At 38.4% G+C, this 21,509-nt stretch overlaps 1 protein-coding gene across 1 annotated transcript in view; it reads left to right on the top strand.

Annotated features, from left to right (window-relative positions):
• The window catches only part of Anos1 (anosmin 1), a gene marked incomplete at its 5' end in the record, with an annotated part of 200,453 nt that overhangs the window by 110,248 nt on the left and 68,696 nt on the right, over positions 1-21,509 (top strand). Inside the window, 1 exon segment of the mRNA XM_013505608.1 lies at positions 15,600-15,822. Within this exon segment, the coding sequence (XP_013361062.1) occupies positions 15,600-15,822 (223 nt within the window).

Raw genomic sequence — 21,509 nt, 5'->3', positions numbered from 1 at the left:
TTTTACATCTGATTCCTCAGAAGATGGATATGTTTGAAGGTCATTTATTGCTTTTCTTATTGGAAATCCCTAATGTAATACAAAGTCTCTGTGACTTTGCTTCTTAGGATAATTCTGAGTCTCCTGAGCCAACTGCAGCTGATTAAGAGGGACTCAGGTGTTTGCGATCCGCTCTGCTCTAACAGCAAAGGTTAATTGCTTCTGGAAAGTTAGGGAACCGATTCCAGCTACGTGAGGAATATTGTGGAGCTGCATTGGACCAACACTGGAATACCCAAGTCTCCATCCTCTGTTTTCATCCCTTTGATTGCTTTCTGTCTCTGTGTGCTTTTTGTTTTTTCCTTTTACCTTGCTGTAAATGTCTGATTATTCTGTAGCAAAAGGTAAAACACTTGAAAACCTCGGAGCGCTTTTCCTGCATTTTTTAGAACAGTCATTCACTGAGACAGACCTTACGCAACTCAGTCCGTTTCATCTGAGGAGAGTGCATGAAAAGAGTGTAATGTCATGAATCAGCTTTCACTGGGTAAAATTTCAGACCCCCAAAGGGACTCCAGATTTGACTGTAGAAACAATTAGGATGTTAAATATGTCTGGCCTGATGTGTTTATGTGTAAGACGGTCTGATCTTTCCTTTTAAAGTGTGTGTTGAAAATTATACTCCACAGGGCAAAACTGGCCTGCTGCTTGTACTTACAAATAAAGTTTTGTTAGCACACCACAACACTGGGTTGGTTAACATATGGTCTATGGTGAAATTTGTGGTAGGACAGCACAGCTGTGTGGTGTGACAAATCATATGGTCCTTAAAGCTGAAAATATTTACTATTTTACCTTGTGCAGGAAGTTTCGTATGGTAAGAAGAATTGTCACAGTTACATTCATAAAACCTACCTAGCCATGTAGAGTGTTATTTGCAGCACCCATCACTAAACTTAAATAATTCTGCTTGGTTGTTTAATCACAAAATAAATTCCCCTACTTGGAAGAAGCTTTCAGAGGCACATTAACAGTAAAATAAAGCCAAAGATTGTGTCTTTGGCTTTTTGAGTGATGGTTTCTCTTGATTCTCATTTTGGTTTTCTGTTCTGTAGTATCTACTTTGGATATTTTCAGATTGATGTCATAGTTAATAATGGTATTCCCCCCGCCCTCTGGTACTGGGAGTTGAACTAATAACCTTGCACTTGCCAGGCAGGTGCTGTGTCATGAGCTAAATCCCCAGCCCCAATAATGGTATTTCTAAATTGAAGACATTAAGTGTTTTATTACAACAGGAATAAAGCTAGTATCTTTCAAGAGTCCTTATACAGGAAATTTCTCACATATTATGATTTCGGAATGCAGCAGGTTATAATAGACATGTAAACAGGCAAGTACTCTCAGCTTTGTTGCTTAGTTTATTAAGTGGCAGTAACTACCTTTCTCTTATCTTAAAAACAATGATAAACTACTTTTTCTTTACTATTCACAAAATATGTATTTTATGCATTTAAATCTTCCTTTCTCAAAATCATCAGATCTTAACTTACAAATGCCAATATTTTCCTTCTTGATGGCATGTAAAATAGTCTCGTATATGATGAAGGATGGTGTCCCAATGTCTGTTAAAGTTACTCTGTGGACTGTGTCTGTCTTTGGTACTTTTCTCTTATTTCTGAGACAAAACACCCAACACCCAAGATTAAAGGGGCAAAGAAAGGTTTATTTAGTTCACAGTTTGTAGAGGTTTTAGTCCATAATCAGGTGGCTCCAAGACAGGTGGCACATAGCAGAGGGGCAGCCATTCATGGTACTGCAGAATACCAAAAGCAACAGGAGGAGATACAGAGAAGCGTCTTCCTGTTCCTTATATTGTATGCAGGAATACAATACCTACCCTACCTACCCTAGGGTGGGTATAGCACTCACACCACCAATCCCAGCACTAAACAACGAACCAATCACAAACTCTAGATTGAGCTGCCTCTGCAAAGTCCACCCCCCATGACATGAGGATTTGGGGGGAACATACAGACATAAACCACAACAATGTCTTTGATGAAGAAGCACCTCCCACCTTTGAATCTGATGTTTCTAACCCATGATACTCAGCCAACCCTAAGTAGAAATTTACTAGACATCAACATCAGAGGTGTGAAGTAGGCATAGTATCATGCTGTGACTTCATCTGTTTGAGGGATAAATCAAGAGTTGAATTATGAATAGTTTTGAATCAATGTATAGCCCGAGGTATGCAAGAAGTATTAACATACTGCAAGTACAACTGTTTATGCATTTCTTTCCGTTGTTTTGCTTCTCAGAATGTTTTGCAAGCTTGTTAAATTTGATTTGTGTACTATTCCCTGGAAGAGAGTAGATGTGCACTTACTAGATAATGGGCGAGATAGTTGCTGCATAAGGAGAAAAGAAATTTTCTAGCCTCACATCTAAAATCCAGATGGTGTGACATTTCTTTTTAACTGTATTCTCTTCTAATTTTTTCCTCTTAAACCTATTCTATGGAACAGCCCACAGAATAGAAGATAATGTTTGACTTCTCTCATCAGGAAATAAAAGATCACTTGTGTTTAAAATTGTTGGCCCAACCATCCCTGCTTGAACATGCTTGCCCTTAAATGAGAAGAAAATTTTTAGTGATTCAGATTCATAGTTAATTATTGGCGCTTTAAGCGAGAGAAGGAAGACAAATCTCTTTCCCAATAAAAGTTGCTCTTTAGCCAGGGAACATCCCAGCTCTACCCAGAAGATGCTTGAGAAACTAAAAGTGTGAAGATGTCTCGCTCTCCCTTGGGGCAGGTGGGCAGGGAGGACCTTATTATCTTTTCCTGCCTGCACAAGTGGTTTTATGTCTTAAAAATCCATGCAGTTAGTTAAATGTATCTCTTTAGGTGCTGAAGCAAAGCCTTCAGCCTGGGAACATCTGTAAAATGGTAAAAGACACTGAAAGAAACTGCCAAGATCTAAATATTGAATAATATATTATGCTCCATATTTGTGTGGGGGACAGAGAATTAGCACATAGAATTCAGTACACAATGACTTGCTTGGTCAGAATAGGCTCTCTGTTTTTTTTTTTTTTGTTTTTGTTGTTGTTTGTTTTTTAATCTGGTAGTGGGAATCGAACTCACGAGCTTGCGCTTGCCAAGCAGGTGCTGTGCCGCTAAGCTAAATTCTCAGCCCTTAGAATAGGCTCTTTAAGGGGCAAATAGAGATGGGCTTTGGTACTGTTCTTTGTGAATAGAGGCATGCATTTTCTTATAAAACTAGCTCTGGGTACCACATCATGGGACTTATAGATAGGATTATCTCTACTCTTTTGAAAATGCTGTTAGCAAACCATCCATGGCTGATTAAAGTAGAGCCCAATATAAAAAGTGAACTCCATTTTTAATACAAATACTTTTTCATTGGGAAATGTCTTCTTAAGACTATGGCCCTTGTGTACTTCCTTTAAGGAACTTGTTGATTGTTCAAGGCACTGAGTAGTACTTGAGACGGTGGGTCACGTGGGCTAGAAACAGGATTTTCCATCTTTGTGTTTAGTCTGAACTCTTAGCAAGTCAGAGAGGTGCTCGCTCCATCCAGGATGGTCCTGGTGGACATGGTCAGCATTTATTTTGAAAGTGGATTGGGTCAAATTTTATGATAGGTCTGATATGAGGAATAGAAGGAACAGAAGAATGAATCAATGATGATGCCAGAATTTTTGTTCCAAAAAGTAGTGGAAAGAAACTTGCAATGGTCTGCGATATAGAATTTGTGATGAACACAGATTTGGAGGGATTGGTGATGGGAAAAGGGCTGGATCAGATGTTACATGTTAAGCAGGCTGTGGTTTTTGATGCAAATTAGATGTCCATAGGGGATGATCCACAAGCAAAGAGGTGCAGGAGTTGAGAGCTTAAGGGAGACTTTGTTCCATCCATGGTCTTTTTGAGACAGGGTGTCACTGTGCAGTTCAGGCTTGCCTTGAGCTCACTTTGTAGCCCAGGCTGGTCTCAAAGTCTCAGTGACCCTCCTGCCTCAGCCTCCCGAGTGCTGGAATTATAGGTGTGCACCACCACATCTGGCTCTGGTCCATCCATGGTAGAAAATACTGCAGTGCTAAAACTGAGTGAGATGATAGAATGAAGAGGTCCATAGATTTGACTGTGAATGATATGAACATAGGAGGAATAGAAGAATGAGTGAGTCAGATCTAGATGTAGGTAGGGAGAGAGAGAATCCAGGGGAGTACGGAGTTCCAAAAACCCAATAATGAAAGCTTATCAAAAATGAAGGAATAATCATGTGTTTTCAGAATGGCAAACTGCAGAGAAGACTTGACCTATCTTTCTGTTTTTATTTTAAAGGGAGTAGTAAATGAGAAACAAACAAAGAAATAGAACAGTAGCAGCATAGCAGTATCAGCAACATAAACAAATCAAAGCAAGAAGATTCAAAGTGATACAGAGTCTTAAGACAAAATAATGTGAATCAACAGTGGTTGTTACATTACATATCGCTATCCTCAACTACATTGCTCAGATTACCCAATGTAAGAATGGAAGACTGCTGAAACCATTAAAGAGAATAAGAAAATAATTCTGGATAAAACATTAGAGATAATACAGAGTTTCACTAGACAAGGTGGTAGGAGTTCACCATGGTTATTCCATTGGGATTCTGCCATGTGGAGGTCATTTTTCAACTTCCAATGGAGCAGTGATGTTGAGTGATGGAAGAAAAGTATTTGTAGCATGTGATTCTAAGAAGTTGTTCAACATATGAGCATAGTGGAGCATCATTAGAGTCCTAGAATCTAGAATGGCAGTTTGCTTTATGATTGACACCCAGCTTGCTTCAATGGGCCAATCAATTCAGAGGCATTCTTGGTAATGCCTCCTAACAAAATGCTTTAAGGAGGAAAGGAAAAAGCTATGCTAGTTTAGATAGAGTGCCCTAACCATTTGTGCTTCTCTGGAGATTTTTAAGTTTCTGAAATTATTTATGCCTTAAATCATCTTTCAAAGACCTTGCAGTGAGATTCTGGAGTGTGGCTTGCTTACCTGTACTCACAGACAAAGTGCGACACTTCAATATAAATAGAAGCAGTAAGCTAAAGAGGAAGCTGAGATAAACATAGGTGAAGGAGGTTCAGCTCTGCTCCATTGCGGGGGAGGGGGTGCGGGGGGGAGTCGGGGAGGGCCCCTAGGCGCCTAAAGCTGTCCAGGGTTCTGCCTGGCTCTCAAGCTCATGGGGGAGGGGTGGAAAAGTACTAAGGCATTTTACATATATATATAAGGATAACTGGCATTACTGTACTGTTGATGTCTGGTGGTTTCTTGAGGGGAACAATTAATGCTTAAATTTTTTTTTTATATATTTTGACCAATTTTGCATGCTTATATCTGGTAATCTGAGCAGCTTAGGTGAAGACAACAATATACAATGTAACAACCTTTGGTGAATTCTTACCATCCTGTGTAGTGAAGCAATGTATTGTCTCTAATGTTCTTTTAAATTTTTATTTTCTTATTCCCTTCAGTGGTTTGATCAATCTTGCATTCTTACATCTGGTAATCTGAGCAACTTCGTTGAAGATAACAATGTGTAATCCCTGTCATTTGGTTTGAAACCCTGTATCAATTTCAATGTCCTTGCTTTGTTTTGTTTGTATTTTGCTTTTTTTTTTTAATATTTTCTTCAAAATAAAAAAAATAAACATAGTTGAAGTTTACTCATTGAAAACAGAGAGTATGTATCATAGCAAAGTGACTTCCCTCATACAGGTTTTGGATTTTCTTCAACTCAAAAAATTTTTAAAATTGATTCATAATGTCTGTACATATTTATGGGATACAGGGTAATAACTTGATACATGCACACCATGTGTAGTAATCAAATCAGGTTAATTATCATTTCCTTATCCTCATACATTAATCATTTGTATATGTCAGGATACTTTGGATTCTTCCAGTTATTTTGGATTCCTCCAGTTATTTTGAAACAATCATATACTGTTGTAGATTACGGTTACCTTATTATGTGACAGAAAACCAGAACTAATTCCTCTTATTTAACTATTTTACTTCACCTTCTCCATCCCTCTTTCATGGTTTTCTTCCAATTTTATATTATTCAGGACTAAGGTTAATAACCTGCTTAAGAAACAAATTAATTGCCATCACATCTAATGAATTAGTATTTATAACTGAGTTTCCAAGGAAATTATAATTGCATTTTCTAGCATAAATTAGAAACATTTGAACGGAGAATTCTTTTCCTCACTTCATGCATACTTAATATTTAGATGTCTTCTTTGAAGGTTATACTTGGCAGTTTGCCTTTTTAAAGCTATGTCTTTAATTGTTGAGGATTTGTACCTGCTCTTTTAAAACATCAGCATAGCAAACTAGAAAGAACAGAAAAGCCAAATCATAAGTCCATATTGTACCATCCAGAAACAGCCGTTGTTCAGTATGCAGAGAAATGTTACTGCAGAAGATATGAGGCTATTCTCCTCTGAAGTGCCTGTTGAACCATGGACAACCTACTGTCTTATGGAACACCAGAACACCAGGCTGTAGTCCTACTAACTGTAACTTATGTGTCCATGAAAAGCAAAATTTTAACAACACCTGTTTAAATGGTTGGCTTTGGGCTAGGATCTGCAAACTTAAATTTGGAGAGGATGCCCATCATTCCCTTTCTAATAAGATGGGCTTACTGTTCCTAATTTATTTATATATCTAATGTAGTTTATGCTGAACATCTGTTTTCCTTTTGGGAGTTTGCAGTTTTGATACATGCCTGGCAGATGGTGCTAATGTGACGAGTCCACAGGAGAGCAAAAACTCCTGGATAATGAGCTTCTAATGAACTTGTCTGGTTGACAAAATTTTGTATGCGTTGTTACAAGTCATTAAGGTCTATTCATCCCTTGGTTTATAGATCTTGGCCACATATAGTAGAATCACCCAAGGTGGCTTAAAAATAGCAATGTTGGGACCCAGCCAGGGATGCTGAAGTAACAGTCAAGAGTTTACACAGAATATCAGTTTCAGCATCTTCCCAGGTGATCTGAGTAGAGAGGCAAGTTGAGAACTAGTGGATTAAGCCAATCCTCTTATTATTACTCTGGGATATGGTGGACCTTCAAAAACCATTGACTCTGATAGTTACTCAGTGTTGTGGCTGAAATATTGTGTAGATTTGAGGAGTCTAGAAACTTAACTAAGGAATTCAGCAGTTCTATATCCTGGGGTGAAAAGGACATGGCCTTCCTTCTCTAGGATGTTGTTCATTGTGTCAACTTGAGGGGTTTAGAAGGTTAACTGCGTGACTCAACAGGGGGCCAGGGTCCTTACTTTGTATTTATTCTTAGCCTGTGCAACAGGAGGGTACAGAGATGGTGTGGACAAGGGCAGACAGTCCGTATACAATATAAGGAGGGAAAAGAAGCTTGCTTCCCCTCCCCTTGCTGCTTTTGCTGTCTTGTCCCACCTTGAAATGTGGCTCCTGTGCCCTGCCACCCTGTCTTGGAGCCAGCTGCATATGGACTGAAACATCCAAAAACTGTGAGCTAAATAAACCTTTCCTTGCTTAATTTGGGACGTTGGATATTTTGTCTCAGCAACGAGAGAAAAGTAACTAAGACACTCAGATACTTACTTGATTTGTGATTTTGGACATATGACCTTTCTGAGCTTCTGATACTTTATTTGTAACGTAAAAATGATATGGTTGCTTGTGAAGCATTGGGAGGAAAATGTAATGAAGAAATGGAGTACGTGGTATAGAGTCAGGACATGGTAGATAATCAGAATCTGCTAGTTTAACTGTGATAGATGTGATGGTGATGATGATGGTAGTGTTGGTGGTAGTGACGATTATGGTAATGGTATGATGGTGTATATGATGATGGTGAATTATGATGGTGACAGTAATTGTATTAGTCATTTTCCCATTGCTGGGACACAACAGTGGAAGGAGGTCACTGATCACTGCCTTCCCCCTTCTCTTTCTGTTTCCTGGTTGCCATTAGTAGAGCAACTTCCCTCCACCACAGCCCAGCACCATGCTCCTACTGCTGTGGAACCAGCCAACAGTACACGGAACCTGCTGAAAGCAGTGAGCATAATAAGCCTCTTCTTTCAATTGTGAGTGTTGGGTATTGTGTCCTAGTCAAGGGAAAGTGACCATTGCATACATGATAATGTTTTTGGCTATCATGGTGGTGATGGGTGTTATGAGATGGTAATGATGATGGTGGTGATAATGGTGATGATGATGATAATAGTGATGGTGGTGGTGATGGTGATGGTGATAATTATGGTGATGATATGATCATGGAGACAGTGATGGTACTGGTAAAGATGGCAGTGAGGATGGTGATGATGATGATGGTGATCATGAAGAAAAGGGTGATTATGAAGATCATGATGGCACTGGTATTAATGGTGAGGATGATGTTGATGCTGGTGAAGAAGAGGAGAATGCTGATTTTTATGATAGTGATGATGAATACGGTGATGATGGTGAAGATGAGGATGCTGGCCCTGAGACAGATGGTGATCATGATAAAGAAGATGGGGATGATGATGCTGATGTTTGTGATCATGATGGTGAATTCGATAGTGGTGGTGGCATTGATGAAGCTGACGAGGAAGGGGTTGGGATGATACTGATGACGGTGGTGATGATAAGGACGGTGATGATGGTGGTAGTGTTGAAAGTAAGGATAGTAATGCTGGCTGTAGTGAGGAGGATAGCAAGCTCCTCTCAGGAGGTGATATACTCAAGGTTGCTTTACTTAATGATGGCAAGGAGGAAATTGATGTGTGCTTTGTCTCTTTTGCACAGGCTGTTATTTTTCTAGAGATGCCACATGTTGTAGGATTCTATTGAACTGAACTAAAGTTCAATGCTCTCAAGGGCAGAGAGTCTCTCTCTCTCTGTGTGTCTATATATATATATACATATATATGTATATATATATAATATCTTCAGGAAATTCATTTAATTTTCTACTTCATGTTCATCATTCTGTCACTGATGCAGCAATTATTTTACTCTGTAATACCTTACATTTTATATCATAGCAAAGAATGACATCTGTAATAGAATCTTTTTCTTTAAACTCTCAAGAGGTTTTACCTACTATGGATAGTATTTCTTTTTTAACCACTTGCTACATGCAGGTAAGATTATTAGTTTTATTCATTTTTTTCTTAGTGGAGTTTACCATATTTCTCCAAAGGTGCTAAAGTAGCATTTTAGTTCTGAGATACTTGGAGATGACATGTAACAAGTCTCTCTTTCTCTCTTTCTCACTCTCTCAAATGTGAACAATTTTCACTTGATCTAGTGTAACCCAAGGTGTCTTGGTTACTTTTCTCTGGTTGCTGAGAGAAAGTACCCAATGCCCCAAATTAAGGAAGGGAAGATTTATTTAGCTCACAGATTGTGGAGATTTCAGTCCATACTTGGCTGGCTCCAAGGCAGAGTGGCACATGGCAGAGGGCCACTGTTCATGGCAATGGAAGATAGTTAAAGCAGCAGGAGCAAAAGGGAGGAAGAGCAGAAAGAGGCAGCCTCTTTCTCTCCCTTACTCAGCATGCAAACTGTCTGAAACAGGGCAAGTGTAGAGCTCAAATCCGTAATTCCAGCATTGGACCATGAATCAATCATAAACTCTAAAAGCCCACCTCATAACTGTATGAGACTTTGAGGGGACATCCAGACACAAACCATAATACAGATATATTTTGCTTTATCTAGCCTTTCTTTCTATGCAAGGTGACATCCATTTGTATGTAATGAAAAATGCTTTGCCTTTGAGTATAATTGCTTTCTTAGTTTATAGCATAGTGAGGGAGGAAAATCACACAAACATTAACTAGTACAGGAACCATATTTTCCCAAATATTAATTATAGTAAAGACCTGGCTAAACATTTTCATTTATGTAATTTTTGAAATTATTCATGTGAATAATGATGTAAGAATTATTATATTAATTTTGCAATTAAGAATTTGTCTTAATTGACCAGATGCAATTATGCAAGCAAGAAATAAGGTTTAGTACATCTATCTATATTAGCAAATCTGTCTGTGTTGTCGTGTTCCTATTTACTGTGAAATAACTCATTTTACTTATACTTATTTGATTAACACTTTTCCTAATATTTTTACACTCCTATTAACAAACATCTGAGTAATTAACTTGTAATAGCACCAGAAATTTTGCATTTTAAATGGTCAGTAGTTATTTTTCCAGCACCTAAATCATGCCTATTCACAAGATTTCCCACTGGTCATTAGGAGACTAATTTACACATTTTTTAGTATCTAATTTTCTCTGACATGTGCACATTTTTCTCCATATTCCACTCACTTAGTAGATCTCATTAAACTATGATTAAAAGCAGAATGAGAGAGCTTATGTATAGATACCACACTTTTCCAGTGTATACTGGTCATTAATATTGTTTCAACCCAAACTGAGTCAGTTACCCCACTGATAGAGGACATAAAAATTTACTTTTCATAAATATAATCAATAAAATCATAATGTAGAGCTCCTCTATATGATTGTTGGGCCAAATTCATATCATCGTAAAATAAGGTTCACTCAAATAAAAACCTGGGGCTATTTTCTTACACATTCGCACAGAGCTCAATTCTCCATATACACAATCCAGGTCTTATACCTTGAGAATAGCAGGTTGAAATCTGGTGGTCAGCGCTACTGTAGAGGAAGCTCAGAGAAAATTCTGCCTGTGGATCTTGTACAGTTCTTGTGAGAAGAACAGAACTGTGAAATGTTAAATGTCTTGAACTCATAGCAGTGAGAAAGGAAAGAACTGCACAGGTTATTGAACCCTCATCGAGTACGTGTGGGAGTCAGTTACGTGCGGTGGTGCTTAGTTTAGTTCTGTGTGTGAATTATTTGTGTCATATTCATAATATTGGTTGTATTATTTCAAGATTGTGTACAAGGCGAGAAACCTTTCAGTGCATAAGTAAACATCATTATTTTCACGGCTCTCAGTATAATGCCAGAAATCATGTATGAATCCATAGAAAAGGTGAAACAGTATTAAATAGCTCCCTCCAATTGGAAAATCTAAATTATTGAGCCTGATTATAATCACTTCATTCTTATTCTTGAAAATAAATATTTCATATCTCTTTTAGGGCATTGCTTCTGTATTTGTTCTTTTTTTGGGGAGGGAATCAATGTATTTTTATTTTTAATTTTTGCAGTACAGGGGCTTGAATCCAAGTCAGCTCTCTCAGCTCAATGAGTTACGAATGTAAGGAGACTGATATGTATCTTGTCCCTCGTAGTTCAAGGGTATGGTCATCTGCGTCTAGACAAAGGGCATGAAATCTTTGTAAATAATGAACTGAATCTTTATTACCTGATTTTTGACTCATGCTCTGTTATAATACACAGAGGGTTTGAATTGATTTGATTTGAATTATACCACTGTGTAAACTAAGTTACTGTCATTTCCCAGTTAGCAAGCAGTAAACACATGTTGGATCTACAGGATTTCTGCTTGGAAATCTCGCCCTGGGTGTTAGAGGGGCCGATGATTTTGGTAACTAAGTATTTTCTTTCCGTACATGGAATAGATACATTTTGTGGGAAGAGGAAAATTGTCAAGCGCTCCATGACTGTTACAGATCTGTTTGGTAGACTTTCTGGGTTACTTGTTTAGGTTTGGATTTAAATTTAAAAAGCCAGTGAAGTAAAACACATCTAGCCACTAACAGAAAAATGAACTGTGACATAGCTCAAGAGAGGAAAAGCCTTGAAAGTTGATGATGCTTTAAATGTGTATTTAAAGTGTTGTTTAAATTAACCAGTTGCAAATGGATAGTAACTCAATAATGGGACTATAGATTTTTTCCAAGTTTTACCTGTAGAGTTTTTCAACTGAGACATAATTTTAGTACAGTCAATTCATGTTATTTTCAAATTCTTTCTATCTATCCATCACTCCATCATCCATCATTCCATCTATCCATCTATCCATCTATCTATCCATCCATCACTCCATCTATCCATCCATCCATCCATCCACCCACCCATCCACTGGACTAAGGATAAAAATTCAAGGCTTTGTCACTGAGCTACATCTCCAGCCAGCCCTTTTAAAACTTGTTGAGATAAGGCCTTGAGATAGCCCTCAATTTTGCCCAGTCTAGACTCAAATTTGAGATTCTCCTACCACAGCATGCAAGAGTGCTGGACTATACGTGTGTACAACCACGCTTGGTTTATATCTGACTAATTATTTTTGATTTTAAAGAGAATTGAAAAAAGAGAAAAAGAACAATAGCAAAATGCCCACAACATAGACAAAAACAACACAAAGCAAAAACAATAGGAATGATACAGGCTCTCAGAACAAAATGGTAAGGATTGATAGTGGTTGTTATGTTACATATATTTATCTTCATTGGAGTTGGTCAGATTACCAGATGTAAGAATCCAAGATTAATCAAACCATTAAAGGGAATAAAAAAGAAAAACAAAAGAATTATAAACAATACAGAGTTTCACCAAACAAGATGATAGGAATTCAACAATGGTTGTTATATTGCATATTGCTGTCCTCAAATTAGTTGTTCAGATTACTGATATAAGCATGCAAAATTGGTCAAAAAATAAAAAATAATAGCATCTAAAAACCTAATTCAAACCTTGGAACAATTCACTTTTAAGTTAATGTTTCCAGTCTCCTTCCTTTTGTTAATATAAAGAAGACACAAAAGCTTTCCCTTGTATTTAATTATAATAAAATATTACCACTTTGGCATATATTAAATTTAGAGTGTTAGAGAGATTATTGTGGCTCTAAGACAGAAATGTTATTGAGCTTCGCACTTCCTTGTGGTATAATATATAAAAATCTGTAGGTCTTTCAAGCGTTTTTTTTAAAAATGTGGTAAGATACACCTAAGAGTGCCCACTCTCAGTGTGCCGCACACTTTGAAGCTATTTGGGGAAAAGAACCAGGTGATACCTTGGGTGTCAGTGCATGCTGCTGTTGCAATTAGCTTTGGCTGGTGCCCTGTTTCCAATGGCGTTTCCATTCCTATTGACATAAGAATTAAGAGGTGAAAATTCATGAGATAACTGTCATTTTGGAAAAGAGGTGTAGCTATCCCTGCTCTCTCTGGCCCCACTAAAAGATTTTGATCATGGTGATTTTTGTTCTAGACTGACATTCCTCTGTCATTGTGCAAGACACCCTATTTAATAGCTCAGGCCATCTACTAATGAAGTCTGCTGCTAAGTTTTCTAGGCACAACATCTACCTGAGGAAAGGATGGATTACCTCACGTCTTCATCTTGGGGGAGGCGGGAACAGTACTTGGGCAAGTGTTACCAGGTGTTACCAGGTGGTAGACAGCCATATTGGGTCATCAGTGAGAGGTCATTGGCCACATGCCTGGGCAGTTGTGCCCAAGTGTTGCTAAGTCTTGCCCATAAGAAGCCCTACTCATGAATATGCAGGAACATTGAAACACACAACATTCACTGTCCACCCTGCTTTCTGTCCACCAATGCTACCCCATTTATTTCAATCCTGGCTCTGATGTGACATCAAATACCAAATAGAAAGCTCCTTTTTGGGTATCACTTCAAGAAATCATGAAAGTTCTTCTCTGAGTGGTGGTCCAGTGGCAGGCCACTGATAGAGCTTATTCTTTGCATTGGTTTGGGTACGCTGAGCTATAGTAGCAAGCAGAGGCTGGTATGGATAAGAGCTCAAACCCACACAGGAAGGATCTCTGTGCACAGAGCAGGTGTTCACCCTTTACCTTCCTGGGATCAGCTACCTCTAGCCAGGAAGGGAGAGTGTGCATGTACTACTCTGCAAAAGCCAAGACCACAGTGGTACAAAAAGTGCCTGGATAATTTCAGGGAGGGCTGAGGATTTTACCTGTCTGAGCAGGTGTATTCCAGGTGAAAACAGATTTAGAAGGACACGGTTAGGGTAAGATTTCTATGGTGGCATCCATCTTCCATAAAGGCAAGAGGAGGTTTAGAGTAGAATTCAGGATTAAGAAAGATTTTTTATTGTTCCTGTAGCTCTGCTAAGGATGGAACCCAGGGCTTTGTGTGTGCCGGGCAGGTACTTCGTCACTGAGGTACACCTCTAGTCCCTATGATGGTAATCTTATCAGGTATTTTCTATAAGAGAAAAGGACAGGAAGGGCTGAGTTGGGGACTGAGGCTTGGGGACTGTCTCAGCCATTCTTCAGGAAATCAAGGGAGAGACAAAGCACACAACTGCTTTCTACTCTCTGAGCACCCAACTTTTTAGGAGCCTTAATTTCTCTTCAGTTCAAAAACCCAATAGTGTCCTTTGACTGTGGCTCATCTCTCAGGCAAAATTGAAATGCTGCCTAGACCCCTTTTCCCAACGCCAGATACGCATTTGATGAATAGTCTTCCATGCTGCTCATGCTTTCTGAGTACTTCAAGGGCTTCCCATGTTCACTAATGGTTTACTGGTTTGGAGATCATTCAGAATGTTATTGAACCAGATGCTTTTCCGAACCCATATAGCTCATAGATAGTGTAGGTGCACATTGATGTATGGAGATCTACGTTGTTTTGCCACAGCACCCACTGGGAAATCTGCACCGATAAAAGATTCTGTGTGCACGTTGACTATAAGAGCTGGTGTCATTAAAATATATTCAGTTTAGGCCTAGACTTTGTAGAGATGGGTAGAAGATTGGGGGATGAAGATAGACAGGAAGGAGGGAAGAGAAAGAGAAAGCAAGAGCGACAAAGATGCAATGTGTACGTGCACCAGTTCCTTGAGATGAATGCACTGTGTGTCACAAACATGGTAAAAAAGCTAAAAAACATCACAAGGCTTACAAAACTCCAGTATACTACCAAGAGTGTGTTTCAATTGTAAAAATAATATAGGTTCCACAGGGCCTTGGATAATGTATTTAATTAGTATAGTATATAAAATATTAAAATGACTTACTAGAAAATATTTAATGTCTCAATTTTAAAAGGGCCCTTCTAATTGTACTTAAGCTGTTTTGTAATATTTATATTCATGTTTTGTTTTTGTTTTTCCCTGATGCTGGGGATGGAACCCAGCCTCACGTATACTGAACACTGGCTCTGCCACAGAGCCACGCCCCAACTCTATGATAATTTTTTTCCCTGCTGTCTTTGAGCTGAGATAGAATGGAAAGGTTGGTGAACGTGTGTCTATGTGCATGGTGGCGCTATTGCAATCCAATCGAAAATCATAATGCATGGGTCTTCTTCTTTTGGGAGATTTCCCTGTAATGTCATTTTCCTGGGGGCAAAGACATCAAATTCATCAGTTTTGTAAAAGATCCACAGGTATTTTTGACATTGTAAAAGTGTGTGAAACTTCCTTTTAGATGTGTCAGAAGCAGACTTCATGTGTTTTTGTTGCGTGTGTGTGCAATTACTGTGGACCTAACCAGGAGCTTTCTGCACACTAGCTAGGCAAGTGTTCTACCGCTGGCTTAGATTCCAACACTTGCTGTGTCTTCCATGGAATTAAAAAATTGTTTTTCTCTCTTTTCTGACAGCCTCTGTTCCCCAAGAAGAACTATGAGTGCTTGACCAGCTGTGAGTTCCTGAAGTACATCCTCCTGGTGAAACAAGGGGATTGCCCGGCTCCCGAGAAAGCCAGTGGCTTCGCTGCCGCCTGCGTGGAGAGCTGTGAGGTTGACAATGAGTGCTCCGGGGTGAAAAAGTGTTGCTCTAATGGGTGTGGGTACACCTGCCAGGTGCCCAAGACTCTGTACAAAGGTAAGCAGCACCGAGGACACGAAACACCTTTCCTTCACAGCAGCTGGTGTGTGCGTAGAGAAAGTGCGTCAATCACGCGTGGAAAAATGCCGGCAACATACTAAACCTTAAGGAAATTTATTTTGTGCCATGTACTGATATGTTAAAATATTCATGGGTCTTAGAGATTAGCCACAATAAGCTCAAGGTGGAATAAATCAGACATAAATGTTTTAGCATATATGTGGAGTAGCAGCGATGTGAGAACTTTATTTTGTATATTATTTTGCCTGGAAGAATAAATCAATTAAACTCTGCTGGGTGCGTTAGAATAAACAGATTTAAATCCCTAGAAACAGGCTGGAGTTGAGGTCCACACTTCAAAAACGCACAATAGATGTACTTGTAATATAGCTTTTCTTTTGGCAGAATCCAAGATCAGGAGTGTCATTGTGTAAATGTTAAATATTTTGATGAGTATGTTGAGATTCTAAGCAGAGGGAATTCTTTCCCTCTTCCAAAAGATGAGGACTCAACTGATCGCATATTTCTCCACTATAATAGTTTACATTCAAAAGCAAATTCTAGAGCACTTAACTTCTTAAGGCTAAGAGCTATTTGCCTTTTTCTTTCAATGTGACTCTTTTGTACCATGTCTACTTCTGGGTGCTATCAGGGTATACTCTAACGTAGAATATTTTGTTAACTTTTTGGTGTAATCTGAAGAGTGAAGTAGAATCAAGCAGTAAGCATTATTCATTACAAGTGAAAAAAGAGAAATCTTTATTCCTCACTTACTTAATAAGCATACTAAATATCTTTTTTCCTCGCTTACTTAATAAGCATATGCCAAATTACATTATTTGTAACTGCAGGTAATTTTTTAAATAAAATACATGTAAAACAGCATTCATTAACAATACTAGCTTTGAGTTTCCGGCTATTTTTAGAAGTCTCTTACACTCATAGTAATGTGCTTATCCCAGAAATAATATACCTGCCTCATTTCCCTTTAACTCTGCCTCTCAAATTTGTTTCTTTGAAGTTAGTATAGTCCAAGAAATTTTCTGTATTATAAACTCTTTCCTAGGACTATCGGCAACCTAGCAAAATTATCACTTCCTAAATTGAAACTAGTTACTGCTTTTCCCTTACTGAGCGATATTTCTTTACTATATTTAAACTGCTATTGTCTTCACATCTTGTAAATTTTATCAAAATGTTTTTGTAGAATCTAAAATCATTTAATTTCTAAAATGTCAGATATTATGAAATGTTTCCTATTATAGTTTACATGCTATGTATTAGATTTTACTGTAAAAATAGAATGTCTTTAGGGTGATAAAGCCTATTTGTAAATCCCGTAATGCTTTAAATGTAGAACACTTTGAAAAAGGAATATAAATTAAAATGTGCAGTTTTTAAATAAGAAGTGTAGAGAGTTGGTATGAATTTCAAATACATCTATTTCACCAATAATAAGAATCTTCTTAGAAGGGCCAAAATAAATGATTGATTATATAAACACACTTGCACCTCAAACCTATGATTAACTACATAAGCTGGACTTTTAAAGAAAGTGCTGAATTTACCTTTAAAAAGACCTAACAAAGTACCCCTTAACTTCTATTTTTGTTGGAAGCAGGAATTCATGGAGAACTACTAATGGATCTGCTAATGCCTTTGCATAATGGCATGGCGAATGCAATCTGTTATTATTTAAACACATACACACAGTGTGATCAAAATATATGGTGGATGGTTACAGTAAAAATTTATTACAGTACAGGACAAATTTCCATGAATCCCCCTTAGAATTCTGCTCACTTCAAATACACTGTATTGTTTTTGCTGCTTTCTGAAACAGTTCTGGAAGTGCTCCTTATTGAGTTTCTCTACCAGCTATGACAAAAAAATGCCATGGATGCTGCTCCTGAGTGATATCCAATGGAAAAGCTAGCTTGTAAAAATCTTCATCCACCTTATTCATTCGATGTGACATTGTGCAACTGCTGACTTTTCCTCAAAGTCAAAATGACTGTGAAACATCAACATTTTGAGAGCAAGGGTAGCTCAGTGGCACAAGCACCTGCCTGGCAAGTGCAAGGTCCTGAGTTCGATTCCCAGTGCCCCAAAAAAATTTTTTTTTGAACTGATTCAGGACATTGAGGCAACCAAAGAGGACTTCTAGAACTGCTTCACAAAGTGACCAGAATGTGTTTGAAATGACGGGGATTATTTTGAAAGGGATTTATGGCAATGTGGCTTTTGCAGTAATACATTTTTCCATTTAAATATTCACTGTAGTTTTTCATCATAAAACACACACACACACAGGTAGACATCTTTCTGTTGTTCAGGTAGCCCCTCAGGGAAGGCTGCTCTCCACCGATGTCCCACCAGCAAATAGGTTAGCGTGTGTGACAGAGGGAGGTCAGATGGAACCCAGGGCAACCTTCCCAGGACCTCTCAGGGAATCGGCCCCTGAGGTGCTGTTGATGCTGTGAGCCTCAAGGCCAGCTGCTTGCTCCTCTCAGAAAGGCGCCTCCTGCTGCCGGCCGGGACCCAGGGAAAGCTCCCGGTCTGGCCCTGCCCGAGGCTCCTCCAGGAGGAAAACTGCACAGAACCAGTGAACACACAGAATCACCTTGGCCTCCTAGGGGTGCCTGATGTCACTGTCTTCCTTCACAACAGCTTTCTCATTGTCCCCAAGCAAACCGGTGTGAAGCAGGCTTCCTTGCCTCTCTCTGCCTCCTCTTAGCCTGGGTGACACTTTTCCTACACGAGTGGGATCTGTGGTTGGATGGGACAAAGCGACCCTGCTTTCAGTTTGTGGCTGTGGAAACTGAGGTCGCAGGCTGTCCTAAGTGATTTGACTGCTGGTAGAAGAAATGCATACTACACCTGTTCCCACTGGGCCAGCTCTCCTGTCAGTTCTGTTCGACCTGTATCCAATGAGAGAACTGTATCCAGTGTGCCAAAGCTGCCACTGGGCATCACTGTATTGTTTTATAAGAGGTCAACCGGAAGTTAGGCCATTACCCACTTATTTCCAATATGGAGAAATGAACCCAAAGGATTCACTGAGTTACACTCCTAGCCCTTTTAGTATTTTTCACTAGTTCATCAACATTGGCAGGTAATGAGTAACATAGCATTTCCCCCTCATTAGACTTATTGTCAAATACTTTGTAATTTTAAGATTTTAAGATTTTAAAGCTTGTAAACTTGAAGCACTTTAAGTTAGCTATAGAGGATATATTATGGAGGACCAAATTTTATTGTACAAATAACGAGTAAATTGTAGATTTCACAAGAGCTTCTTGTTCACTGGTTATTAAATTTATTAAAGTGTCATCCTGTAGGTGGCTGGTGTCTGGTAGTCCTGAAGAACATTTGCTTAATTTTCCCCTATTTTAAATTTAAGAGGAGCTGATGCCGCCCACATCTATCAGTACTAATACATTTGAGGAGAATAAACATTTGTTTATTGCTTCTGGTTTGCAGTGTCCAATAAAAGGTCTTGTGGCGGGCGGGGACAACAAAGGATATAAAACCTCTGTAACCCTGTCCACTTGTTCATTAGTTTATTACTGAGCTAATCATGCACATAAGACTTATTTAAATATGCAAATTACTTTAATGTTTGAAAAAAATGGAAATGTACTGACCCCTGAAATGTCTTTCATGCAATCATTTGTGAGTTTGATGTTTAAACATGTTAAAACTATAGAAACATATACTTTCTGTTTGATTTACTGTGTTTGTGGGAAGAAAGATGAGGCATACAGATTTTAAAGCTTTAAAAGTTTATACGCTGAAAATTTGAGCTTTTTGAACAATGAGTGTTTTGAAGTCTTGAGCAACAAAATTTTCCATTATGTCTGAGCATTGAAGTTGGGTAGTTCTGGAAGAATCATCCTTAACTAATGCCTCCAAGTAAGTTACCTTTACTAGTCTCGTGGTATAGTTTGAAACAGCAGACAGGAGCTATTCTTTTATTTTTCAGTTAAAATGATGAGCATAGCAATAAAAGACTTCAAAAGCTAGCATGCCGGAACTCATGCTATGAAGTGGAAACTTTAATATAGTTGTGGAAAGTTGAAAAAGCTGGTCTTCTATACATTAGAACATAAATGGTTGCTTTGGGGTTCATTTCCTCTTTCTTCCTGAGTTTATGGTAGCTCAGTTAGTTTTCCCTCCAGAAAGAGAAATGTTTAATTATTTTGCTGGCAAATCCCACTGGCTTTTCTGACTTCATGCTGTGGCAATTGAATAGAGAAGAACAGTTGAAGATTTGGACAAAGATTCAGACTAATTTGTACTTTTCTGTTGTGTATATTTTTCCTTTGTGCTGGACAAATCAAGGATTAATCATGAGTCTTTTTTCAAAACAATCATTGAATGAATTTAATACTTTCCACCAATATCTCAGTGTTTGAAATTCTAAGTGCAGGCCTTTGGAGACGGAGTAATACAACTTCTCACAAAAGAATTTTTAATGTTCTGAATCCAGTTGTCCAATACCTGCACATGGTATACATACAATTTCCTGTAGTGCTGACTATCTTATGAGAGGGTACCTAGTGGTTGATTATTGAATTGCTAGAACATTATATCTCACTACATTTTCATATCATTGAGAGTCACAACAGAAATTATTTACACTTATAATGAATTCTGGATATGGATATGCAACTTCTGATCATATATCACTATTCATTTTTCTCCCAGTGTATTTTGAACATCTTTTAAAGCACTGGATTTGTACTTTTATTTTTTTTTTACTCCACCAAAATGCATTTTGCATTTAAAAAAATAAAGTGCTTCTTTTGTCTCATTTTATGGAGTGACATATGATAACATTTTAAAATTCTTCGACAGAATAGTTTAGATTCCAGGTCTAAACCTGGGTGACTAATTTGTTGAGAAATCATTTTTTAGAAGGAACAGTCTAATCATTTACATAAGAGAAACCACATAGAGAAGAGACCCCCTTTACACATCTGGCTCTGCAATCTGGAGACTGGTTCAGTCTTGAGGACCTATGCAGGCAGTGGGGGCAGCAGGTCTGGGGGGCCGCGTCCCATCTGCACACAATTACCACAAAGCACTGGAGTTACTTCCAATCAAGGGAGCCCATGAATCCTAATGTAAAGCAGATGGACCGTTTCTTAACATGGGTGTTGTAGGAGCGTTGACCGTCATAGTTAGAGGTGTAAATGAAGAAATTTGAGTGACTTTGTCCTTATGACCGAGGAAGGTCATTGGTTATTGAATGCTTGCATTTGCTTCCGGTGAGTTCAGGTTAGTTGAGCATCTTGAGTACTTATATGACCACGTTCATTCTAGAGGATTAGACACTGGGCAGCCAAGGAGAAAGGTGGATTTGGAAGTCTTGGAAACTCTGCCCTCTAGCAGCTTGCAGAATTAACTAGTCACAGAGAAAACAAATAAATCATGAAATATTCTCGACTGAATCTGCACCTCAGTGGAATTACTTATCTGGCATCCGCCTGGCTCTCTTGAATGTACAAATTATTCACAATGGTCATTTTGATCAAATTTTGCTGTTTTACTTTTTTTCTTCACACAAGAACGAGGTATTTGTGAATTAAAACCAAACACCAGTTAACTTTGGGATTTCTATCCTAACTGGACTTTTTTTTTTTTAATATGGGAAAGCCTGCGGCCCATGTAATAAAACT

The sequence above is a fragment of the Chinchilla lanigera genome, unplaced genomic scaffold, assembly GCF_000276665.1.
Source record: "Chinchilla lanigera isolate Chin_1 unplaced genomic scaffold, ChiLan1.0 scaffold00098, whole genome shotgun sequence".
In the NCBI taxonomy this organism is placed as follows: Eukaryota; Metazoa; Chordata; class Mammalia; order Rodentia; family Chinchillidae; genus Chinchilla; species Chinchilla lanigera.
Note: the sequence above shows the minus strand (reverse complement) of the source record. Positions and strands in the feature narration are given on the sequence as shown.